This window comes from Micromys minutus (genome assembly GCF_963924665.1).
Source record: "Micromys minutus genome assembly, chromosome: 13".
Classification (NCBI taxonomy): domain Eukaryota; kingdom Metazoa; phylum Chordata; class Mammalia; order Rodentia; family Muridae; genus Micromys; species Micromys minutus.
In genome coordinates, this window is record NC_137982.1 from 13,621,215 (window position 1) to 13,647,946 (window position 26,732).

Here is a 26,732-nt window from a genome sequence, read left to right on the forward strand (position 1 = left end):
AATACCTTGAACAATTCAACAAGTGACCTGAATTAAAGCCAGATAAATAAAATTTAAGGAAAAACACTGTGTTTGTGTGTGTGTCTGTGTGTCTGTGTGTTACATTCTACTTGAGGTACCAGTGGTATATACAGAAACAGCTGCTGACAGGGCCAAGGATCCAACTCTAAGATTTGGAGTCTGGACAAAAGACGACTGAGCAACTGTCAGCTTGTAAATTAAGAAAAACCCACAGGTAACTAAGCTCTCACCATAAACAATCTTAATAGCTTACAAAAATATGTCTGGGTAAAAAGATAACAGAAAAGGACCTACAAGTAAAGCAGAAGAGTGAGGACAATGGGAGGCTGCAGCTAACAGGTAGCAAGCACACACAGGGCTCAGTAACAATGGCACACCAAACAACCTTCTGTAATTCCCATAAAGCACATGGCCCTGCTAGACATTACACGGGAACACCTCTCTACATCATGGTATTTCCCATTGCTAACAATGACTAACAGCACAAACCTGGCAATTTCTTTATGAAATAAAACAAGAACATGGCATTTTATGTCTTCTATCACAGAAGACATATATACATCAACATTATATAAATAAAACAGTTCTGGTGTTTTCCCTGTTATAAAAATATGCTGGTATCTATGAGTACTTTTCTTCACTTATAAAACCTGGATTAAGTAAATAATATAAACAATAGTATTTTCATGAAGTTTATAGTAGTTTGAAAACAGTTTTATCTACTGTGTATCATTTCACTCAGTCCCCATATTGCCTAGTGAGACAAACAGGGAATGGCCTAAATTAAGAGGTTAGCAAATAGGTTCAGAGAAGATAGATTACTAACCAAAATCATATCTAGTAAGCACAAGAATTGAATAGACATCCAGTTTTCTTTTTTACTCCACAGTCCACTTATTCATTTATTCATCCACTGTGGTTGTTTGAATATGTAATGGCCCCCATAGACTTATGTGTTTGAATGCTTGGCCTGAAGAAGTGGCACTTTTAGAATGTATGGCCATGTTGGAGTAGGTGTGGCCTTGTTGGAGGAAGGGTATCACTGCGTAGGCAGGCTTTGAGGTCTTATATATGCTAAAGTTACATCCAGTATAGATACAGTCCCTTCTGCTGCATGCAAATCAAGATCTAGAACTCTCAGTTCCTTGTCCAGCCCCATGTCTGCCTGCACACTGCTATGCTTCCTGCCATGAACTAAATGAACAAAACCTCTGAAACTGTAAGTCAGCCCCAATTAAATGTTTTCCTTTGTAAGAGTTGCCTTAGTCATGGTGTCTCTTCACAGCAATAGAACCCTAACTAAGATATTCACTAATTCAGACATTCATTGAGTACTTCTAAGAAAATGCTATCCAACATCTTGTAGTGTTGTTGTGAGATTAAATAAGAGAACACAGTATAAAGTCCATATAAACATTAACAATTTCAAAGCATCAACACTACATCCCCCATATTAAAGATATTAGACTGTTATATCTTACAAATGCTATGCGTAAGTAAAATATGCATAAAATTTGGTTGGAACAACCTGAAAAATACATTTTTTTTGGTGAGGCAGAAATGGCTGAGATAAAGTCAGACGCATTCTGGACTGGATCATAGAAAACTTTGTGGCAAACTGGACATTATTCTGGATGGCAAAGGGGCACAGAAATGTATAAGGAGGGGAAATATGTTTTCAGCAGTGTTTTAAAGACTGAAAACACAGCACCATTAAGCATAGCTCAGATGCAGAAAGGCCAAATTGGAGGCTATGGACCTAGCAAAATATAAGAAAGAGAAGAAGTACACAGGAGCAAGATGAGAGGCCACGTCATTCACACTCATTCTGCTGGTCAGCTTTACAGTCTCTCTGATGTCTGCAGGAACTGAACCAATCATAGAAGCACCTTAGGAGAAACAGTGTTAACTAATACCAATGCTCTAAGGCTGTGGTTCTCAACCCATGAGTCTTGAACCCCTCGGGAGTTAAACAACTTTTTCATGGGAACCGTATATCAAATATTCTGCACATCATATATTTACAATTCATAACAGTAGAAAAATTATAGTTATAAAAGTATCAACAAAAAGAATCTTATGGCTGGGAGGTACCACAACATGAGAAGCTGTATTAAACAGTAATGGCATTAAATAAGCTGAAAACCACTCCTGTAAGGACAACTGGAGAACTCCAGTCTCATCCCTGGGCTTTTGGTTCTACAAGGGAATAAATAACACAGTGTAATTACTATTCTTATTCATCTATGGGGAGCCTACTTTAAAGTCATTAGTTCATTGTTTCTCTTAATCTGAATAATTCTAAGTAATTAAAGTTTTTACCAGTTACAAATTCTCCACATTGAGATGTAACCTCCAATTTCAGAAGCTTTATGCTTTAAGCAAAAACTAACACTCATTAACAAGATTACCTGTTGTGATTAAATAAACACAAACTGTTTGCAAAGTTTATAAATAGGTAAAACAGCATAAGAGCAAAATTTACCACTTAGCACAAGCCTTATTCCTAGCCTGTACAGAAGATGGAACAGTCCCTCCTTTGCCACAGCTTCTGATCTCCCCAATGCACTGCCTGATAAACTTCTATACTCCGCTTTCTGCTGCTCAGTCTCAACTAGGTCTGCTCATACAGTTAAAGAACAGCAGCTGGCTTGAGTGCATGCCTGCATCTTCTGCATCACAGCTACACACCACACTGAGTCTCAAAATCCACCAGGTTGTGACAGCTATAAGCACTGAAATCTCAAGAAGGCTCTTCTGTAGAAAACAAATTCATTTCATTTACCAAAAGCTCTTACATCTCTGGTCAAAGTTGCAATTAATTTATGGAAGCCTGAAGAGTCTACAAAGGACATCAGTGATACTACTAGAAAGGGGGAAAGTTTCATCAGGCCTGAAACTGCAAAGTTCATGTCTAATTTGACATAGAGTCAAACCACAGACTGACACTCTTGGAAGGAAGATCCTAACAGCAGTCCAGTTCTAAGCTTTTCACCCCACTTCCAGGCTAAAATCCCACGCAAGTCCCTGGCTGGGGCCTATATAGTCTATTCTGCCACCTTCATTTCTTTAAGAAAACTTCTCCCTCAAATATTCAAGTTTCGATTTGGCAGTTAATCTCAGGCTGCAGTTAAAAGGCACTAGCTGTCAGTCAGATCTCTCCCCCAGCCCCCTCCTGAAAAGAAAAACTGACAGATCACAGGAGCTTTCTTTTGTAAACCAATTCTGGAACTTTCATGCTTCTTATTTGTTAGGTTAAAGGTTAAATTGCTGACCTGTGCCCTCCTGCTTAGCGGCCTTCCCCTTTTTCTGTAAAGCTTTATTTTGGGGCTGTATTTACATGGATTAGTCCCTTTTCACGCTAAGAAGGAATCTGTTCACAGCCAAAGCCTTAGTTCTGGTTGTACAAAAAGCAGCCACAATTATTCACCACCAGACAATGACCATATTGTGGATTTACAAAAAACCCACCCCAGCCAGGGAAAGATCTGTTCTTGCTGCACAAAACAATAGAAGAAAAATCTTATCAACTATTCAAGAGAAAGCAAACAAAGCAAGCCCACTGTGAACTTGATGAAGATGTCAAGCTCCTTTAAAATATATATATATAACTCAACAAAGAGGGGTTTTCTTGTAAAATCTTGGGAGTGAGACTTTTTCTACTCTGAGTTTCCCTTTCTGGTTAAACACAGTCAGGAGCAGCAGACATTGACAGCCAAGACCAATACATGCTGCCATTTTCTAAGCACACTTACAAACACTTTTTTAAATGCACAATGCAGGGAGGCTTTCTTCTCTAAATATGTCCAGTGCAAATGCCAGGCAAAGTGTTTTCAACCAAGTACTACACTACACAGGCCCTTTCAGCAAGAGAAAAAAATTGTCTCAATCTCTAAGAAACACTCCCCCAACTCTAACTTACAAATACTTAATTTTTATTTTTTTTTATTTAAAAGAACTCTGGAATGCTAGACATGGTAATACAGGGCTGTATTTCTAATACTAGAGAAGCTAGCTGAGTTAAGACGATTATGAGTTCCAGACCAGTGTGACCTACACAGAAAGATGCAATTTCAAAAATACTTACATACATAGAAATATAGGGTTTAATGAAACTATAGTTCCAGCAAGTGTATGTAAACATCATTTATAGCCAGTCTCTTCAGATGGACTTAATGGCATTCCCTCACCACAGAAGCAAACATCACCGGGAACACTATCTCACAGCTGTGCCCTACTCCAGCCCTGGGCCCAGGCCATAGCAGTCAAGCAAAACATGATAGCAGTACAAAGACTTTTCTCCAGCATTCGTTTGTCTCTAGGTAAGTGCCTTCTATTCTTTTTACACTAACATGACCTAAATACTCCATCAGCAGAAATATTCCTCATATAAAATAAGGAGGAAACTAGAAGCAAACATTAAATGCAGCCTAATAATTATAACTGCTTCAGAAGTATTAATATTTTGTTATATTTTAATTTACTTTTATGTATGTGAATATTTTGCTTGCATGTATGTCTGTGTACCACTTGAGTGCCTGGTGCCTGAAAAAAAAAAAAAAAAAAAAAAAAAACAAAAACAAAAAAACAGAAGAAGTGTCAGATCCCCTAGGACTGGAGTTACAGACAGTTACAAGCTGTCATGTAGGTGCTTGGAATCGAACCCAGGTCTCCTGCAAGAGTAGCCAGAGCTGAGCCATCTCTCCAAACCACTAATAATGCTACTTTAATTTACTTTTTATAATGTTTTTTGCCTTTCTCTGTCTTATGTGAGCAGACAAAATGGTTCAGTGGGTTAAGACACTTGTCACCAAACCTGAAAGTCAGAGCTCCTCATCTCAGACCCTACAAAACCACATGATGGAGGGGGAGAACTAACTCCTACAAGATGTACTCTGACCTCCACACTCACATTATGGCATGCAGGCCAGCACACACAAATGTACATGCAAATAAACCAATTAGAGAGGGGGCACAGTAAGGTTTGCTCTGGTTAGACTGGAGAAAACACTGCCGTGTGTAATATCACGTAGCTTTGCATGGCTACTTCAGACATCTTTCTACTCGCATGACTTCCTCTCCATTTGCCCACTTCCCTCCCCCAAAGGTATCAACAAAAATTTAACCAAAATCTGCCAACAAATTTAAGAATTATTAATTGGTTTCATTTCAAAAGACACAGAACTTGATAAAAATCATAGGGAACCACTTGCTAAAACTAAAACTCTTCTGCAACAATCAAATTATAAGGTTTCGTGATAAACATTAAGATCTAATTCTTCCGTATTTGAACTGTACAGCAATAACAGCTACTTAGCACAGGAATAATCAAGCTTAGGAATGGGGCATGGTATAGGAGATGGTATTCTACCTCTTTTCAAACCGTCTGCAACATTTTTTCTTTTTGTAGCATTTTTAATAGAGTAGCAAATACTGTTCAAACAGACAACTCTGGCCAATGCTCCTGCTTAGAAGACCACCAGCAATTAAGTCATTTCCAAGCATAGCCAAGGTGGAGGGTCCCAAAAGTTTACTTCCTTTCAAATTAGAAATGTTATGGTCCCAAGAAAATTAAGGTGGCACTGCAAGGACACAAACACAAAGTAGGAAGTACTTAAACTCTTTACCAACTTCTAGGACAAGATTAGGGCACAAGAGGGGATTCAAATGGAAATGCTCGGCTGCCTCTCTAACAATGATAAACTCCCTCAGAGTTAATAGTTTCTCCCTGAGAGATTCATCTTGCTTTTCAACCTAGAGGTATATTTTGGAGAAAAGGAAGAAACACATGGTGGGGCTTAGAGCAAAACCTTTTAAATTCTTTGTCATAAAAGCTGCAGAGTAAACTGCATTTCCTTTACTAATCCTTCAGACACTTGTTAAGCTTGTGTGCTGACAACTTGGCCACTGCAATCACATTTTTGGGTTCTAACAACTTGGAAAAATAAATAAATAAATAAATAAATAAATAAATAAATAAATAAATAAATAAATAAATCTTTGGTTGTACTAAGTTGTATTACTATCTTTCTTGAACACAGTGAGAATTTACACTGACTTCACAAACTGTTGAAAGAGGCACTCCCCAAGGAGAAATAACTTTTGGCACCTTGCATAGCAAACTAAAGTTACAAACCCAGGCTAAAATATCTCTGTTACCACACAACACAGCCTCTCTCACACTGTCTCAATCAGTCTCCCTCTCTAAAAGCACTAACTTGGAGATCAAACTCTGGAAAACTTTTTAATTAAGTATATAGGGCTTTTTTTTTTAATAGTTTTTCCATGCCGTTGGAAATATATGAACAAAAAAGCCCTTGAAACCAAGAGTTTCAAACCTTATAATCCTCCAAGTTGTGAAAAATGATACAGCTGTACTTTTGTATCAAGAGACTGAAGAATGAAGAACAATGATTTCATCTGACAAGGGAGGAAAGAAAACTAACTAGGCACTGTGAAGTACCTGCTTAGTGCCCTACTGAATCTTCAGGCAGCCCTACAATATAACCTTATCAAATTTACCCTTGCAAAGAGAAAACTCAAAAAAAAGGAAAAGGGAGAAAGTATAACTTCCCAAGGGTGGACACCCCCACCTTCCCCCCCCCCCCAGCTGTAGAACTTTCAGATACAAATCACTGTAACCATTGCTTTGCTACAAGATAGGATAGACAAACAGCTTTTAGTGATACAAATTTCCATGATACCAGACCACCAGGCTGTTTCCCAGAGGTAACAGAAACAAGTCTATAGTGTAAGAAGCACAGGCTGCTGTGCAGGGCTGGGTAAAGCCTCATTGTCCTCTGGAAAGTCTGATGGACGTGTATTAAACAGAGGGAAAAGGCATTCCTCTCCTGGTAGGACAAATGTAAGCATGCCTGCCTTCAAACTTTTTATCCTAAGCACATCTGCTCATAGAAAAGGCAGAATAATGTCTTCTAGAAAACTGCTGGAGAAAAACCCACAGCAGAACATATGCTTCACACAGACAGACACCCTCCCTCCCTAGATCTATCCATTAAAAAAGACAACACAATAAACCAAACAGCCATTCAGCGAACTGGACATGAAATATTTATCAACAATAAAAGTGCAAAGGCTCACAGAACTATCCAGGCTCTCTTTGTTCAGCTAGAATGATGTCAACTCACTCAACAAACCAACAAACATGTCCTAAGTACATACTAGGTGCCAATCAGTGTTCTAAATGCTGGGGGTATACTAGTGAGACAAATAAAGCAATCTGCCCTAAGGAGCTGACGTCTCAGATGGTGCCTGAATGCACAGGGTCACTCCTTCAACCAAAACCTGATTGAAAGTCATATCTGATTAATAAAAACAAATGTATATTGCCCCACAGCTCTGCAAATGTTTCCCCCTATGTCTTAGTTCAGGTATCTATTGCTGTGATAAAATACTCTGAGCATAAGCAATTTAGGAAGAAGGGGATTTACTGAAGGAAGTCAGGGCAGAGATTGAAAGCAGAAACCCAGTGGCCAGAACTGAAGCAGAGACTATGGAGAAATGCAGTTTACTGGCTTACTCTTCAGGTTTTGCTAAGCCTGATTTTTTTAAAGAGTCCAGGGTTAGCAGCGCAGGGGTAGTACTGCCCGTAGTGAGCCATCCACATCAACCATCTACCAAGAGCATGTCTTACAGATTTGCTTATAGGCCGATCCTATTGAGCCATTTTCCCAATTAGGATTTCTTCTTCACAGCTAACCTTAGTTGTATCGTAACTGCATAAAAAGATGCCAGCACATCCTGCTAGGACCCATCTAAAACAGTACTCACATAATAAATATTGTCAAATAAAAACATTGTGATCTTTTAGGTGTATAATACATGTTCATATGAATGCCTATGTGTAGACATAAACTTGTATGCAACTGTAGATGTTCTTTCTCAGGCACCATTTATCTTGTGTTTGAAACAGGGTCTCAAATACATTGGGCTAGAACTCATTGACTTGGCTAGACTGGCTAGCAATGAGTATCAGAGATCCACTTCTCTCCACCTCCTCAGAACTGGGATCACAAGTATTTCTCACCATGGCCAGTCTCTCTTAAGTGAATTCCAGAATTAAACATAGGTCCTCATGCAAGCACTTTACTGACAGAGCTGTCCTCCCTGTGATCAATCTTCCAAATAAATCTTCCAAAATAAGGGAACATGTAGCAGAGGTTTATATGGCTTACACTGGATCTACATGAGACTAGGAGTTAGGCAGAGATAGGAAGAGGAGTTGAGACTAGCTAATAAAGGTGGCAAATTTCCAAGAGGGCCAGTTTCATATTAACCCTCCTGACTTGAGACATAAGACTGACAGCTTAAAAATAAACGCTTTGTTGGCTTTTCTCTCCCACCCGCAGGCCTCTGCTGATGGACAAGTTCAAGGTCTGATCAGGACATGCCTCGGAACAGCTGCTGGCCAATCAGCATCCTATCTGTCTTCAAAATTACTAATCCTAAATTAGAGGAGGAGGACACTTCAGAGGCTTTGAAACCCCTTGAGAAGAAACTGGATCTTTTGGCCTGCAGTTTCCCCTCTGCTGTGAAGAGTCTTTTTCTCTGTGTGCCTGCTGCATGTGTGTGTTTCCTTACACTCAATAAATTCTTCAACTGCTGACTCTGCTTGCTGGATTTTGAGATTTCTCTGCTGCTACCTGTTGTTCTTGAAATTTTTTTTTCCTATCTTTTAATTCTTTAACAGTCAGAGAAAATGAAAGACTCCCTAGATGGGAGTCTTGTGCTCATTTAGCTGAGCACTGATTCTGCAACAGATCCAGAGGAGTCCAAATAAACCTGAGTCACCCCCATCAGTATTAAAGAAGGAAAAACTGGGTGGTTTATTACAGAGTCTACCCCAGGAAAAGGGATCCTTTTACAAGCCTAAAATGGTTACGCTGGGGCTGTTAAAGGCAAGAAAGTGCTCACTGAAGCCTCTCCGAAGCCCTAGCCCTGAAACTCCTTGGTCATCCTATAGCCTAGCCTCAAAGGTGTAGAATCAGAGGCCACCATAGGACCTTAGCTCAGACCCCTAATGACCTCTATTTTAAAGGATCAAGCCAAATCTAACACACCTTTTCATAATAAGAGGTGGTCTGCCACATGTTTTGTGGGGGTTTTGTTTTCTTATAATTGATACTCAGAACAAACACTATGAGATACTGTCATCATGCCCATTTTACAGTCTAGGGACTAGAGCAGTCTAAGGTTCTCAACCTTTCTAATCCTTCTTATACATTTCCTCATGCTGTGGTATGAGGAACTCCCCACCCACCACAGAATTATTTTCATTGCTACTTTATTACTGAACTCTTGCTACTGCTGTGAACTGTGATGCAAATATCTGATGTGCAGGATATCTGACCTATGACCTCCGTGAAAGAGTCATTTGACATCCCCAGGGGTCATGACCCACAGGTTGAGAGCCACTGAACTACAGAAAGCTTAAATCATTTGCTCAAAATCAAACAGAACATACTCTAAAGCAAGTACTAGATTTAACCCTGTCAATCTCCTCTAGTAAACACATTCTCAATCAGATTTCACCAATAATATTCTTGTGGGGTTTTAGGTGGTGGGGTGTCTTCTATTAGCCAAAATATTTAAGTAGGAAGAGAAGATAAACTAAATGATTGCTGATTTTCAACTTCATTGGGGACTATGAGAAAAACAGTGTTTCATTTCAGCCTGTGTAGAAAATCTTCCCAAATATTCATGTCACTTTTTCCTTTTTAAATACACCCAAATAAACTAATAGAAATTTCCTTTGATGTTCAAAAAGCTACTCCCATCACTCAGCATATCAGTGATCATTACTTCTGAAAATACAACTGGGCTAACCATACACTAACTAGAGTTAACTAACCACATTCCAGAGATCTTAATTTTAGTAAGTCTCTGATACCAGTTTAATTTCTTGGCATCTGAGTAGACAGTAAGAATAAGAACACTGCTCATAAAGGCTCAGTCACACAGTACTTGTTAAAGTTTAAATGTTACACACAAATGTAAGAAAAAATCCACAGGTTGATCATTATACACAGAACTTGGAACTAGTCCTGTTTACTGAAACCCACTATTCTCTCTCTCCATCACGCCTTTCACATAATAATTACTATTCTAATATTGAACCCTTTCAAAAAAAAAAATTCTATCAAAAGGAAAGTTTAATCTGTTTATCACAACTGCAGAAGTTTGGTTGTGAAGGTTTCAGTTTTTGTTTCTTAAAACTTTTTTAAATTAGATATCAAAAATTAAGTCAGTACAAGAATATCTAGTTTATACTAAGTTTCAACATTAAACATTTTAGTACATGTTATCTCTAATTTAAAAAAAAAAAATGAGAGGCCTACACCTGCCATCAAGGTGGGAAAGGTGGGCAGAAGACAGCCAGAAGCCTGCCCATGGGGCACCACTACAATGAGCAAGTATGTGGCAAAGAGATTGGGAGAGAAAGAGAAGCAGAAGTGAACTATGAAGAGAGACAAAACTGGAGACCCAAAGGCCTGTGAGAAACAGCATGATGTGAAAAGCCTGTGCCACCACCTAAGGCCATAGTGATGTCCTGACCCATGTTGCCACCAAGGGCCATGTCTGGGTCCACAGCCCTACCATAGCAGAGGCTTATATTGATGTCTGTTTACCACCTGGAGCCATGTTAATATCTGAGGGCTAAGCTGAGCTGGCCCTGACCCTCACCAATTACAGTATGTGGAAAGCTGGTCCATCACTCATCTGTACAGCCAGCCCTGCCCCTTGCTTACTGTGATACTTAGGGTGAGCTGGCCATGTCCCTCACCTGGGCAGTGCTGGATAGCTGGCCCTGGTGGCATGGGTGTGGGAGAGGTGGCAGGCTGACCAACTCAGCTACCATCCAGGACCAGATCTAGGGCTTTGGGTTGTCCCACCCCAACATCTACCCCATCTATGAAGGGGCAGGTCCTGCAGAACTAAAGCTGTAGGACCTCCATGACACAGGATATCCAAAAGGGGTCCCAGCAAGGATACAGTACTAACAGAAGCCAGGGACCTTGAACAAGACCAAGGACTCATTGCAATGAATATTTGCCAGTAAAGCTGTTTGGCAAAAAGGGTATACTGTGTGACACATTGTAACACATTGAAGCTTCTACAGCAAGATGTTTTGTTTTGTTTTGTTTTGTTTTGTTTTGTTTTGTTTTGTTTTGTTTTGTTTCGAGAGAAAGGGAGGTTACAAGGGCAGAGGGCAGATATGCAGGAACTGGGAGATGAGTAGGACTGGGGTACATGATGTGAAATTCACAAAGAATCAATAAAAAGTTTTTTTAAAAAGTCAAGTGGAAAGGTATAAGTCCCATTTAAACAATGACAATCTGGTATCTAATTTAAATAACTTCCTCAATGTTAAACAATTGATAAGTGGCAAAAGAAATCTGAACTCAAGCCTTGTGATTTCAAAACATATAGAGTTGCCATTACATTGCTTTTAGTACAAATTATCCCCAAAGCTTCTTAACACCATTGTTATAACAAAGACAGTGATTAATTTCCATCTATATTCTCTCTTCAAATGAGGTTCATGATAGCAAAAATTTCTACTAAGTAAGAACATATTAAAGGGGGAAAAAAGACCTAGATCTAGAGAGCAAGTTATTAAAGCCTCCTGCTGGGAAAAATAGGCCCATGGTGATCTTTTCAGCAAATCTTGCTGCTTCTAATCAAAGCCTTGAACAGACTATCTTTAACACAAAGAAGAAATGCAAAACGCATTGTGAAATAGTACCAGAAGTTCAAAGGCAGTAATATCATTTCCTAAAGGTTTCTGGTCTCCCCCCCCCCACCCCGAAGTCTTCCATGCATCTAAAACACAAGGCCTGGATCTGTTCTACAGAGCTAGCACAGCTGCTGCTCGACAGTTCAGCACAGGGCTGAGTGTGGAGGGAATGTGTACAGGACAGGTGAGGTGATGAAGACTTACTTCAATGGCAGTTGATTTTGGTCATGGAGACTCATGGGAAACCAGCCTTACATGATGGCTTTCAACAAAGTTGAAAAGCAAACTTGTTTCTTTTTAGACAGGCTCTCACTATGCTGTCATCAAACTAGTGTCTCTCCTGCTGCAGCCTCCCACATGCTAGAATCATGGACAACTCCACTGAAGATCCACATTTACAACTCCTGAAACCACACCTTAATTATTTGGGTTGAGAGTCTTTCCAAACTAAACAGCTTGCTGCTCTTTGAAAAGCATATTTTGAATACACATTTTCTTCATGACTGTAACATACATCTATCTATTTTAGCTGCCTAACATTCATTCCTCCCTTCACCAAACTTTCTTCTAAGGAAATCCATAGCATCCAAATGGTACTGAAAGGCCACCATGCCCAGGTGTGCATATGGGTATTTGCATGTACACACTCACACCAATCACCTGATTAAAACTCCCTTAGCTAGATGTGGTGGCAAACACCTTTGGGAGACGCAGGCTGATCTCTATGATTTTAAGGCCAGCCTGGTTTACATAACCAATTCCAAGACAGCCAAGGCAACAATAAGAGAGCCTGTTTTAAAAAAAAAAAAAAATCTCCAAATTCAAAGGTTCAAAGGTTGGTGTATGACCGAGATTGGACCTGCTACAAATCACAGACCTGACTCTCAACTTACTAAGTAGGCAGTCTCAGGTTTTCTTTGCAATGTTGCCAATAGAGAAACATGGGTAGCTTTTTGTTTTGGTTTTTTGAGACAGAGTATCTCTGCATAACAGCCCTGGCTGTCCTGGAACTTGCTTTGTGGACCAGGCTGGTCTCAACTCACAGAGATCAACCTCTTTCTGCCTCCCAAGAGCTGGTAAGGTATCCACCACCACACCTGGCTATAGGCAATTTTTAAAAAGCAAATTTAAACAATGATTTCCCCCCCTAAGGTTGTTACCTACCAATTGGGTGGTTAAACAACTAGGATGTGTATTACATCTGAAATGATGGCTCAAAACCCCACAACCTCTTTTACCATGTGGGCAATTAAAGTAGTGGTATATAAGTTGGGATTTCTTCATAGGCAACTTTATCATTGCACAGTGACTCAATAAAGATGACCAAGAGCATGAGAAAGGAGGCAAGTCTCTGAAAGCACAAGTAGAAACCCTAGATCTGGGAAAATCTGAAGACATTTTTACCACTGGATTTGTCAGTATAGAGCACTAATAAAATCCCTTTTATACTCAAGACAGACTTAATCTGAGTTCTGACACTTCTAATAAAAAGAATCCTGAATGAAACAATAAAACTTTCAGCATGATCAATAACTATGCCAGGAAACCTAGTACAAACAGATCCTTAGGCTATGCAAGAATACTTAGAGCATAAGCTAAGGGCATTTCTATGAGTTTAAATGCAAAGATTCAGAAATCCACTTAAACTACTTTTAAAGCTCACTGATAACAATTGCTGAATATTGGAATACTGAGATATGAACTTATGCCTTAAACACAAATAACTTAAAGAAATTTCTATGTCCTGTGCAATGTACACTCTCATCAGCCCCTCAGCTGCATGGAACAGGGGCTATCTATACTCCCTTTTATAGCTGAGAGAACATTAAAACAAACTACCTCAAAAACAAACACATAGAAATCTATTAAAATTTTTTTCAACGCCTCCTTGCTTGCATGGATCTCCTGGTTCACCTAAAGTTCCAAGATGTGAATCACAAAGACAAGAAGAAAGGCCACTGTTGTGAATAAAGCAAATATTTATGAGATGCTCTTGGCATCTCTTGGCCTAGATGGCCCCTAAAATACATACTTTAGTAACAAAACAACAACAACAAAAAAAAAAAAAGTCTGGCATCTGCTTCCCAAAAAGTAAGCATTAATTAAGAAAAGAAAATATGGCTGGAGAGATTGCTCAATGGTTAGAGCACTGGCTGCTCTTCCAGAGGTTCTGAATTCAATTCCCAGCAATCACATGGTGGCTCACAACTATCTACAATGGATCTGATGCTCTCTGCTGTTTTGTCTGAAGACAGGAACAGTGTACTCACATAAATAAAAAAAAATCTTAAAAAGAGAGAAACAAAAAAAAGGAAGGAAGGAAGGAAGGTATATAGCTCATTTTCTGTTTCTTCCTGAGAACAGCAGTTCAAACTCCCTCGACAGGAGCAATTTGAAGTAGCAGCAATACAACAAAAAGCACCAGTTCCAAGCACAGAATTAATTACATTAATACAATTAATGTAAAATTCAAAATGTGATCTTGGTAGAGAAAAGCAAATTGAAGGAGGCACAAAATGTTCTGTTTCTTAAGCTGAGTAGCAGGTACACGTGTTTTCATTTATTCTCTGAAACACATATACACATACACACATATATGCATATATATATTATTTCCATCACAGCATTTACAAATTTCTGAAAGAATACATTCAAATTAGAATTCAAGCCATCATTTTTTCAGGTTACTTCCTAGGCTGAGCATCCCTCCTTCTGCTAAGGATTGAACCACAAGGATCAACAAGAAGTAACATCTGACCTTGTGAGGTTCAATTGTGAGGCCCTATTTTGGATCTATATAATTGAGATTATGCTTATTTCATTGCATGTTGGGCAACCAATTCATTATTGTAAGTTATTGGGACCAACTTTAACTTAAAGAAGAAAGCATTATTGTAGCCATCTTAAAACAGAAAATGGACTGTACTTCAATGCTCAAAACTTCCCCTGACTGTATAAACAAGTTTTAAAAGTATAGTGCTAAGTAGCTGTGGTCACACATGAACACCTACAATCTCAGCACTCGGAAGATACAATCCTATCTCAAAACAAAAACAAACAAGCAACAAAACAGCTCAGTGAGAGAGGCTCTAGAGTGTAGCTCAAACAAGACTTGCCGGGTTTTGTTTAATGCTTTCTTTAGTTGCTGAGGGATATGCAAGGTCTGTAGTCCAGAAGTTAACTTCAGATATTAACCTCCTAAACTGTACCTCTATTTTTTCTTTTGGAGGTAGGGTTTATCACCAGGATAGATTAGACCAGGCTGGCTAAACAGACCTGGTGAGTAGGCCCTAGGGTTCTATCTGCCTCCACCTTCCCAGTGGAAAACAAGAGCATACTTCAACACTCAGGTTTTTCTTTCATGTGAGTGCTGGAAATGGAACTCACATTGCCATGTTTGAACAGCAAGCACTTTATCAGCTGAGTCATCTCCCCAGCCCCAAACAAGACTTTTCCTAACTACCATGTCAAGGGGACTTAATTGGAAAAAAGTAAAATAAATGTTTTTGGTTTTCAGTTTTTGTTGTTTTGGTTTGGTTGTTGTTTTTCAAGACACAGTTTCTCTTCATAGCCTTGGCTGTCCTAGAACTCACTCTGTAGACCAGACTGGCCTCAAATCTACAGAGATGTGCCTACCTCGGTTTCCTGAGTGCTAAGATTAAAGGTAAGTACCACCATGGCCCAACCTTAGAATAAATGTTTTAAGTAATCAATCTTTTGAGTAAATAATAATTTGATCTGGCTATGAGACTATGAATCAAAGTCCATACCAAAATACTTCATAAAGTGGAATCATATTCACTGGAAAACTCAAGGAAAGAAGAAAAAAAAGGTTTAACTAGTGCCAACTTGCCAAAAAAAGTAAAATTTCTTTGTCCATTATGAATAAAGCTTTCTCTCTAATGGTTTTCTACAAACCTGGTTTCTCTTCCCAACACTAAGAACATCTGATTTCCCTAACCAATGCTTGTTCATATGCTTGGGCAGTCACTGTAAGGAAATTGCCATACAGATGAAGTTAAATACATGGTCTACAACTGGGGGATTGCCCAGACTGTGCAAATTCATCTCAATTTTCTCAAACCCAGGACCACTTTAGAGAATTTCTTAATATGTAACCAAGGATGACTTTATCAGGCATCAATATCGGGAGAGACCCTTGGTCCTGTGAAGGCTTGATGCCCCAGTGTAGGAAAATGCCAGCGTGGGGAGGCCGGAAGGAATGGGTGGGTGGGGAAGCATCCTTATAGAGGCAGGGGGAGGGAGGATAGGACGGGAATTCCAGAGGGGAAACTAGGAAAAGGGATAACATTTGAAATGTAAATAAAAAAATATCCAGTAAAAAAAAGAATGATTAAATAAAATTAGCAGCTAGGAAGATGGCTCAGTTGGTAAAGTGCCTACCACAGAAATGAGTTTGAATCTTCTACACCCATATAAGAGCTGGGTGCAAAAGTGCATATCTATAACCCCATCACTGTGGAGACAGAGCCCACTGGTCCACCAGTTCAGTCAATTTGATGAGCTCCAGGTTTGGAGGGAGGCCTTGTCTTAAAAAATAAATTATGGAGTAATCAACAATGACACTGACCTCTGGCCTCAATACACACACACACACACACACACACACACACACACACACACACAAACATGTACACATATACACACACAATAATATAATAAGAACTGAAAAGACAGCTATATTACTGTCATTCTTTAAGTTTGCTGGATTCACTCTGTTATTAATGTAAGAATATGATAGTAATTTTAGATGATCTCCCTCAAAAATATTTTAATATAAAATAAAACTTGATTCTGAAAAGAGTTCCCACATGCTAGGTATTGAGTGTATGTTTATAATCCCAACACTCCAAGATCAACACAAGTGCAAGTCCAGCACAATCCTCAGTGAGTTCCAGGATAAAACTACACAACCAAACCCAATCTCAGAAAATCAAAGACAAAACAAAAGCACACCTAAAAAGGGGGGTTACGTGCACTCACAGTGCCCACATAAACCAGATAGCACAGTTTAACTTTATTTGTGTTTTTTGTGGCTGTTGAGTGTTGTTTGTTTGTTTGGGGGGGGGGGGTTCTTGGTTTGTGTTTATTTGTTTGTTTGTCTATTTGAGACAGGGTTTCTCTGCATAGCCCTAGATGTTCAGGAATTTACTCTGTAGACCAATCTGCCCTTGAATTTAGAACTCCAAATGTGCCTCTGCCTCCTGAGTGCTGAGGTTAAAAGTGTGTGCCACCATATCCAGACCCTTGTGGGTTTGTCTTTTATCTTCATTAATTTTAATTATGTAGAGGTATATGGGTCAGATCCTCTGAAGGTAGAGCTACAGATGGTCGTGAGCATCCTTTATGGGTGCTAGGCACCAAACCTGAGTCTTCTGGAAGAGCAGCAAATGATCTTAAACCCTGAAGGAACCTCAATTGAAAGCAATGCCTCCATAAGACTGGCCTGTGGGCAAGCCTATAGTGCATTTTCTTAATTAGTGATTGATATATGATAGATGGCCCAACCCATTGTGAGTGGTACCCCCTCTGGGCAGGAGATCCTGAGTTCTATAAAGAAGCAGACTGAAAAAGCCAGTAAGCAGCACTCTCCATGGCCCCTACATCAATCAGCCCCTGCCTCCGGATTCCTGCCATGTTTGAGTTTCTGTTCTGACTTCCTTCAGTGATGCACTGCGATGTTCAACTGTAAGCTTTTTGCAGAAATAAACCCTTCCGTCCCCAACTTGCTTTGGTTATGGTGTTTTATCACAGCAATAGAAACCCTGAGACACCGCTGATCCACTGCTCCAGCCTCTCAACTTTTTTAATCTCTAATAATATGAAGCATCTGTTGTAAGTACAGATTCAGATGAAACTCCAAGGCCACAATCCTGGTGCAATGAAAACTGAAATTCTAAATCACAGACCTGGCTCTCAAAATCATTAACTTGGCAAAGTATCAGTGTTCTTCAAAATGTTGCTCAGACAAAATGTGGACAGTTATTTAAGAGCAACTTTTAATGAAGAACTTTTTCTTAGTGTTGCTGCCTAATACCTAGGTAACTGAACAAGTCAGCTTCCGAAGCACTGTGATTAACACTGCCTTCACAAAATCCCAACAGCTTCTCAACTTTTGCCACCCTTATCATTTTAAAAAGTGGCCATTGGGATGCATTACAAATGCTGCAGATGGAGTGCACACAGAAGGAAGCTGATCTGCTGGGCGGCCCTAAAATACCTGATGCTGCCACTCTCCCAATGCTCAGCATCTACCCAGACAGAGTGCCTGCAGCAGGCTCAGAAAGGCCAACTGTAATGAGACACTTGTGTGAAAATGCACTCCAGAGTTTCTGCATGCCCATCTGATCATAGGCTGATTATTTCTTGCAAGAGCGCTTGAATTCAGTGTTGGGTGCTTCTGCAGTGTGGGATGCTATCTTGGAAGCCTTATGGAAGTGTGAGTTCTCCAGCAAACTAGTCAATTAGAAAGCATTAAAAATATATAACAAAATATACCAAAAATCTACTCAAAACTTACCAATTTTCAGGGGGTGTTGTTTAGAGTGTTTGTTAGTGTTTGGGGTTTTTATTGAGTTGTTGCTGTTGTTGTTTGGAAAAAAAATCTCATGTAACCCAGGCTGGTGTCACTACATAGCCAAGGAGTGACCTTGAACTCCTCATCCTCCAGCATGATGCATGCCGATGATTCCAGGAGCTGGAATTACCATTATCATGACTGGGTTTCAGCTTCTGCTTAAAAGGTCAAAATCTTGTGCCTAAATGACAAGCTTTATACACAAAAACACTATCATTTACAAAAGAACCCTAGAAGCATATAAAGATTTAATTGTAAGTAAATAACACTTGGTGCAATAACTTATAACAACTAAAGCAGCTTCACAAAACTATATTAATAATTTTTAAGAATGCCTTCAATGAAGGAAGCAAAAATACATATGGCAGAAGTTTAGAAAAAAGGCTATATATTTTATCTACACATGCACAGAGAGAGAGAGAGAGAGAGAGAGAGAGAGAGAGAGAGAGAGAGAGAGGGAGGGAGGGAGGGAGATTACAAAGAAATAAGTGTACCAAAATATTAATGACAGTTATGATAGAAATGGTGATTCTATCTTTTTTATAACTTTTCAAAATTTAAAAATTTGTATACATGCTCAAGCTAATCCACTAAATAAGATGCTAAAATTTTAAAGATGAATAGCCAAAGCACACACACTAGAATAATCTGCCAGTAAATATTAAATGTAAATTTTTACTACATACATTTTTTATTTACAACAAGAATCTATGACAATTGAAGCAAAGCATTGTAAGAATAAAACTCTCACAGACATTTATAGAACAAATGTACACTAAACCTTTCAATTAAAGACCCATAAAATGGTCTCAGTGCTTTTTAGCCCACCTTCTCACAGCAGGGATTTAATCCCTCCAGGGGGGAACAAACAAACTTCAAAGAGAAGATTAGGCCCAGACACTAGCACTGTGCAATGTAAGGTTTATATCTAAATTTGCCCGGAAACACAGAGATGCAGATCTGAGGAACAAAGGTAGTAGATTCTTTGCAATCATCTAAAACAGCCAAATTAATGTCTAAAATTGCGACAGAAAAAAATACACAAAGAACTATCAACAAGAAGGTTGTAGAAGGAGCAAAGGTGTCTGAAGTCAAATATTCAGCTACAGCTCACTTATTGGGAACAGCAAAAGGAAATCTGACAAATTACCGCAGAGCATGTGTCCATTTCCAACTCAAGCTCTGTACAGCCTTAGGAAGGTATCTATCCCTGCACTGTTAAGGTTCTTGATGTCTATACAGTACTGACAAATCACATGCCTCTTTCCATTTCTCAGAACACAGCACATGTATTAGTTAAAGGTCTTCTGTGATGTACACACACATCAATGGAAAAAAAAGACCTGTCTTTAAAAATAATGATATTTCTGTTCTTTCTCATCTTTGTAATATAAACTGATTTTTAAGCTTGTGTGTGTGTGTGTCTGTCTGTCTGAAGGTATTCAAGACACCACACCAATATGCTGTTCAATCTATCACCAGGAACATGCAAATAAAAGCAACCATCATGTTGATGAAGATGAAACCAAATTATGCTAAGTACTGATGAAGTAATAGAGCAGCAGCATCACCAAACACTACAGATGAGATTGCAGAGCAGCACAGTCCATTTTAATGTTAATGTTTAATATAACCCAAGAATCTGATACATAATACAATCAATGGAAACATATGTGTACACCCACCAGATGCATGTGCAAGAAAAATCACAGCATCACTTACAATAGCCAAAACTGGCATGTGACTTCAACACTGACTTTACTATCAGTAACAGAATAGACCGGGCTGGGTGTAAGAGCTTAGTGGCAGAATGCTTGCCTTGCATGTTCAGGTCCTAGATTTGATCCCCAGTACCAGTAATAATAGCAGCAAGAGCAAAGCTAAGTACAACTCTATAAATATCACAGTGATAAAAATAAATGACTGCAGTGACGTGCAACATGAAGTGCCCTTATAAACATAACTGAGCAAAAACATACCAAAACTACATAAAGAATAAGTCTATGTCTATAGAATTGAGAAACAGGCACAATTAAATTATTTTTTCAGGGGGTCATACACATGTAATAAAACTATGAATACAACAAAGGAATGACTGTCATAAAAGGATGTTGGTTGCCTCTAAAGAAAGAAAAGGAGGGGGTTCCAGGGTTTGACTAAGGCCATCTCTAACATTTACAGATCTAGCAAAGGTACAAAAGAGACCTACAGACCATATATCTAAATATTTAAGTCAGATAGCTGAATATGGTAGTGCATGTCTATAATCCTAGTCCTTGAGAGGTAGATGTAGAAGAACCATGAGTTCAAAGTCATCCTCAGCTACAAAGTGAATTAGAGGCTTGCCTAGGATACCAAAAAATAAAAATAAAAATAATAATAATAATAATAATTTTTTTAAAAAGCAAAAAAGTTATAAATCAAGCTTGTAACTATTAGAAATATTTTTCCTACTACCATGATAAATATACCTTTAGAACTAACTGGAAAGTGAGACATACTATATATTTTTGAACTCCTAGTGTTTGATGCAGAAAAATAGTGGTAGAGGAAATACTAGCTATTGGCTGACTACCCACAGCCCCTTCCAAATCCCACATAGAAAGGGACTTTTCACACAAACACAGTTGAGCTATACCTATTAACTGCCCCGCAACCACTCCACATGTAGGAGCACCATAAGGCCTTGGGGTGAGTACACTGGCAGCACAGTTCACTCTCAGGAGGACAGATCCTACAGAATACACTCTTACAGGTTCTGGAAATGAACTTAAATCCACTTGTGTAAGAAATCCTAAGATCTTAAATTCTCCCAGAACAGTCTAGGGTGAAAGGGTTCAAGCGTCAAATGACATACTTTATAGGCCCAGCAACTTTGTGCCCCTCCTAAAGCATCAATATGAAAGGAAAGACAACATGGAACTCCTAAAGCACAGCATAAGATGGGGACAGGCATCTTTGTTGCCACGCCTAGTTTTGGCATAAAACCACACAACATTCTTAACCCGAATAACAGTCATGTACTCGTTTGTGTTATTTTGTTAACCCACACTTGTAAGTTTTATGTACTTTTTAATAGAAATAATGGGATACCTATCATATGCTTGCTGATAAGACACACTGAGGGCACAAATCACCAACACATGTGTAATCATGAAGACACACTCAAAAGGATGAAAATATGGGTGTGAAACAAAAGAACTACATTTTGACACATATCATTAGAAGAGATGAATATAGCTACAAAACTATTCCACAACATTTCAAACATAAAACTATTGGATTCCATGAACCTGTACTAGATTCTGGACCAGAAGGAAAAATGTCATAAAGGACATTCTTGAGACTACTGATTCAATTTAAATATAACAACTGTTGTCACATCAATGTTAAATTTTCTTATTTCAACAACTGGACTAGAATTATAAAAGAAAATATCCTTATTCTTACAATATCTACCCTTGAAATATTTAGGGGTAAAGAGCCACATCTGCAACAAAGATTGCATATGTAGTGACAAAGCAAATGTACCACAATGGTGATAATGGGCTCTAAGAAAGGGCACATGCAGCAAACTGCTCTTGTAACTTCAAAATACTTTCAAAATAATGGGTTCACCTCCCACGTGCCAGGATTACAAGCAAGCACCACTATGCCCAGCTATCTATCCTTTAAACACTGGAATATTTTGATATGTGGTCTACAGGTCTCCTTTGTAACTTTGCTAGGCTCTGTACCCCAGACAGCTATAATAGCAGGCAGGATAAAGGCTTCGCTGCTTATTCTTCCAGCTCACTTTGTGGCTTTCATTTTTTTTTCATCTTTCAAAAAATAAATGTTAACTTTGGGGAAAATTCCACAACACTGAAGAGGGAAAATTAGGTAACTACAGAAATAATAAAATGTCCATCCTTGAATTTATCTGTAAGATCACAGCTGTCATCAAATGGGTACTGAATGAGGTCCACCCACAGAGAAGTGGCTGCATGCACACCTGATTATTGCTCCTAAATCCAGTACTCTCCCTGTACAATAAGAGACATGGCTTAACAAGGACCTTAACTTTCTACTTCCAAACAACTATAAATTTGTAATCTACTTCACATGGAGGGAAATCCTTCATTTTAACAAATAGCAGTGATACTGAGCAAAGCCCTGCAGGTAACATGGAGAGACACATGCTACACAAGTACTGCCCTAAAGAAGGCAACTTGGCAGTGTGAAGTGGAATTAAATAAGAATCCCAACTATTCCACACAGTAGCTACATGGCCTACTTTACACCTGACACCCTAATTTCTCATTAGGACTTATGGGGATGCTACTGAACTGTCTTTAAGGATTACATTGTAAGTGTTAACAATATAGATGCTCAGCTGAGAGCATGTGTATGTAACATGAGAGCATGTAACAGAATAAAGGGCATTTGATCGAAAGTTGCTATGTATATAACTATAAGACTCTAGTGAAAATAAGGCAACAGAAAACAGTACCAAAGCCATAAAGCCAATGAAGGGCATAAGTTATTACTTCAAATTTCTAACCCAAGTAAATTTACTCTCCCTAAACATCAAATAATATACACAAATGTTTGAGTGCGAGGACCAAGAGCTCCCAGTATTTGGCAAATGGTACCAAAAAAAAAAAAAAAAAAAAAAAAAAAAGGTACAACATTATTTTTCTCATTAAGTCAAAAGGATTCTACACAAGAAGTGACCTATAAGTGGCTGGAGAGAAGTCTCAGCAGTTAAGAGCACTGACTGTTCTTCCAGAGGTCCTGAGTTTAATTCCCAGCAACCACATGGTGGCTCACAACCATCTGTAATGGGATCCAACACCTTCTTCTGAAGGCAGTGGCTACAGTGTACTCCTACACATAAAATAAAATAAATAATTCTTAGGGGAAAAAAAGTGATCTACACAAGTGGGCAGTGGTTGTGCATGCCTTTAATCCCAGCACTTGGTAGGCAGAGGCAGGCAAATCTCTTAAGTTAAGTCTAGTCTGGCTACAGAGAGAAACCCTGTCCTGAAAAAGCAAAAACAAAAGAAGAAGTGATATACACAGCTGTACAAGATGTAACCTCATCTGAGACTCCACTGTTTAGGGCATTTAGGAAACCAGAATAAATGCTAGGGTGAGAGAAATTTCCTCTAACTAGTCTCCAACCTTCTTTTATCAACAGTTTTGCTAAATTCAGTCTATTTCGAGCAATTTTTCCTTCCTATTAATTTGAGTCCTGCAGTCTAATTCCATTAGATTGCACTGCTCATTAGCAACGCCTAATAAGTTGGTTTCCAAGCATCCTTGATTGATGCAAACCAACACCCAATGATAAAAATAAAGCCATTCTTCAAGCCTGCTAAAGCAGTGGATCCCAAAGTATTCACTATGCTTTTTATTCTCCAGTCTTCCTAGGATGACTGAGTGTGAAAAACGAGGAAAGACACTTTAAAAAAACTTAAAGACATCACATTATTCATCTATTTTCTGCTGGGTACAGCTATTCCATACAATGAAAAAATGTATCATTATCATAATTAGATGAATGAGTACCTGAAAGAGTGCCACCTGTCCTAGGATAGGCCACTTCCACATACACTTCAAATGTAGTCTCTGGGTTTTGCCTACAAAGGAAACAAATCATGATTATTGACTGAGGCAACATTATGCAAAACACATGGAATTCAATGAAAAATAGATCTCAATTGAATAGCTATAAAAGTTTGGGCGGGGTATTTAACTTCTGGGCCACAACCATAGCGTACAAGATAAAAATAGCTATCCCCAAGCATAATGTAACCTTAAGAAAATGAACAGAAGTAACCTGGCACAATGTCTGGAAATAGTACATTAACCATGACTATGACTTGGCATGTGTTGTGTCTAACTTCCACAACTGCATCTCCAAAGCTGAAGGTAGAATTTTTGAGAAAATTCAGCTCAAAGCACCAACAGTTTAAAGCAGCACACTTTGCTACATTATTAGCTAAAACATACATATGACAAAAATGGCATGTCACTTACAGCTTTGGAATACCAAACTAGAGAAGCAATCACCTCACTAGAACATTGTGAACATGAAAAGTTAATCTAAATTTAAGACATCATTTGCCTGGATTGCCGATGCTTATGTACGAATGCTTACTATTATAATCCTTTGCCTTTTTCCTTTACCTTTTAAATGTCATGAGCATTCATAATAAATTCATGAAAGATCACAGCACTAAAGGAATGTTTGTAGTTGTTACTTCTGCTTTATAAAAATGTGTGGTTATGTTATCTTTTCTGCTATAACAAAAAGGTAAATACTTTCAGACTGACTAAAAATCATTTAGCAGGCCAGGCACAGTGATACATGCCTTTAATCCCAGCACTTGGAGGCAGAGACAAGTGGATCTCTGAAGCCAACGAGTTGCAGGCCACCCAGGGCTACAGAGACCTTGTGCCCTGCCTCCAGTCCCCCCAAAAATTTATATTTTCAAATACCTAAGTAAACTGTATTTTGAACCTGACAACAAAGCTCAGATAATAACTTTTCTGAGCTATACAATAATATCTAAGGGCCTAAATTTAAACCAAAGAAATACTTAGAATGTTCCCAGAAAAGCTTATATTTCCTACATGAGATAATGTGATCCTTACTGTGCATGGTAAGGTGTGGGAGTGTTACTCTCACTGATGAAATACAGTCTAAAGAACCTGTCTGCCTTCCTTAGCTGACTGTGTATGTTTCACTGACTAGACAATAACCTGTCACATCCTCAGCCCACTGTATACACTTGCCATTGTAAATGGTAACAACTTTTTTCTTAGTAACACATAAAATAGCCATCCATCATATAAATAGTAGCACTTAAGAGTCAAGAAAATAAGGTAATGCTTGCTCTATTTCTGTAGTAGAAAGAAAAATGTTTTCTAATTTGTGAGAGATCCGTTTTTTGCTATAAAAAAAACCCTCGGGATTTAGCTTTAAATAAGTGCCATGAGAGAGAGTTGACTATTCTAAAATTCAAGGTATTTAAATATATTTTGTTAAATATAGTTATCAAAAAATAAGACACTAAATCAGAGCATCGTGCTTTAAAAAAAAAAAAAAAAGTAAAATTAAGTCTTTAGGGCTTAAAAAGCTTGCATTCTTTTTCCCACCAAAAGGATAGAAATGGCCTTTAAAGTTGGCTCCAAAATGTATATGAAATAACACACAGAAACATCCAGTCAGAAACCTCCAGGTAGAGAATTTAACAAAAAGAGTGCTTTTCTTTCACAAATAGTAGATGGTGGAATGTGAAAAGCATTAGGAAGATTGCCACTTAAAACCTTTCTTTTACAAATGGCCGGTTGTATCTCAGAACAGATTTCAAAATGTGCTTTACACATAGCTGGAAGTAGTGGCTCACCCTTTTAATCAAGAGAATCTGAGTTCAAAGTCAGCTTGGTCTGCATACTGAGTTCTAGAACAGCCAGAGATACATAAAGTGACCCTGTTTCAAAAATAAAGTAAAATGTGTTCTAAGCACTCCTGGGTCCCTGTGGAGGCTCTTCAGAGCTCCCACACATTTGGGGTTTGTTGTTGTTGTTGTTGTTGTTGTGTTGTTCTTACTTAATTTCCACTTCTTCAACTTGTTTCTAGACGTTATTAAAATTAAAATGATAAACATGAGCATGTGAAAGTGCTACACTCAAATTCTGAAACTTTTACACACCCATGCCTTAACCTGTGTCACAGCACATTTGCACAGGCGCACTCTAAGGAAAGGAAGCCCTAACTAGCTGTTCTCATTGCTTCTGGTCCTTCTTTCTTCCTGGAACGTACTTCAGGCAGACAGCATAAAGCCATCATATCATTACAATAACTTGCTATGGTCACCAAAGACCTGCACGTGCATCTATGCATCAAAATGCACAGTTCTTGGTGCTTGCCGAATTATCCCAGCATCTTTGGAACAGTTAATCAATTGCCCTCCTCCTTCAAACACATTTTTTTCCTTTCCCATCCAAGAGATCACTCTGATGGTTCTCTACCTTCCTTGCTGGTGCTTCTTTACTGAAATCCCTCCTAAGGGTTCCTGCTGTCTACACTCATTACCTAGATGATCTCATTCAGTCTCATGGCTTTAATTACTGAGCAAATGCTAGCAAGCCCCTAAATCCTATCTTCAACCTGACTTCTTTCCTAATTCCAGATTTCTTAAGCCTACTCAACACTTATGCTTAGACATCTCGAACACATTTTAATTTAACATATGCTTTTATTTCCCAAACTTCTACATCCTGAACTCTACCAGTTATCTAAACCAACAAAACTTACTTTCTCTGACCTCTTTATATGTCACTACCAACCAGTCAGCAAGCTCT

The 26,732-nt window shown here is 38.7% G+C and overlaps 1 protein-coding gene across 4 annotated transcripts in view; it reads right to left on the reverse strand.

Moving 5' to 3' along the window:
* The window catches only part of DENND1A (DENN domain containing 1A), a 460,146-nt gene that overhangs the window by 395,712 nt on the left and 37,702 nt on the right, over positions 1-26,732 (reverse strand). For all 4 annotated transcript variants that reach the window (XM_080927212.1, XM_080927210.1, XM_080927211.1 and 1 more), the window contains exon 2: positions 23,931-24,001. In XM_080927212.1, the coding sequence (XP_080783338.1) occupies positions 23,931-24,001 (71 nt within the window). The remainder of the gene's footprint in view (positions 1-23,930; positions 24,002-26,732) is intronic.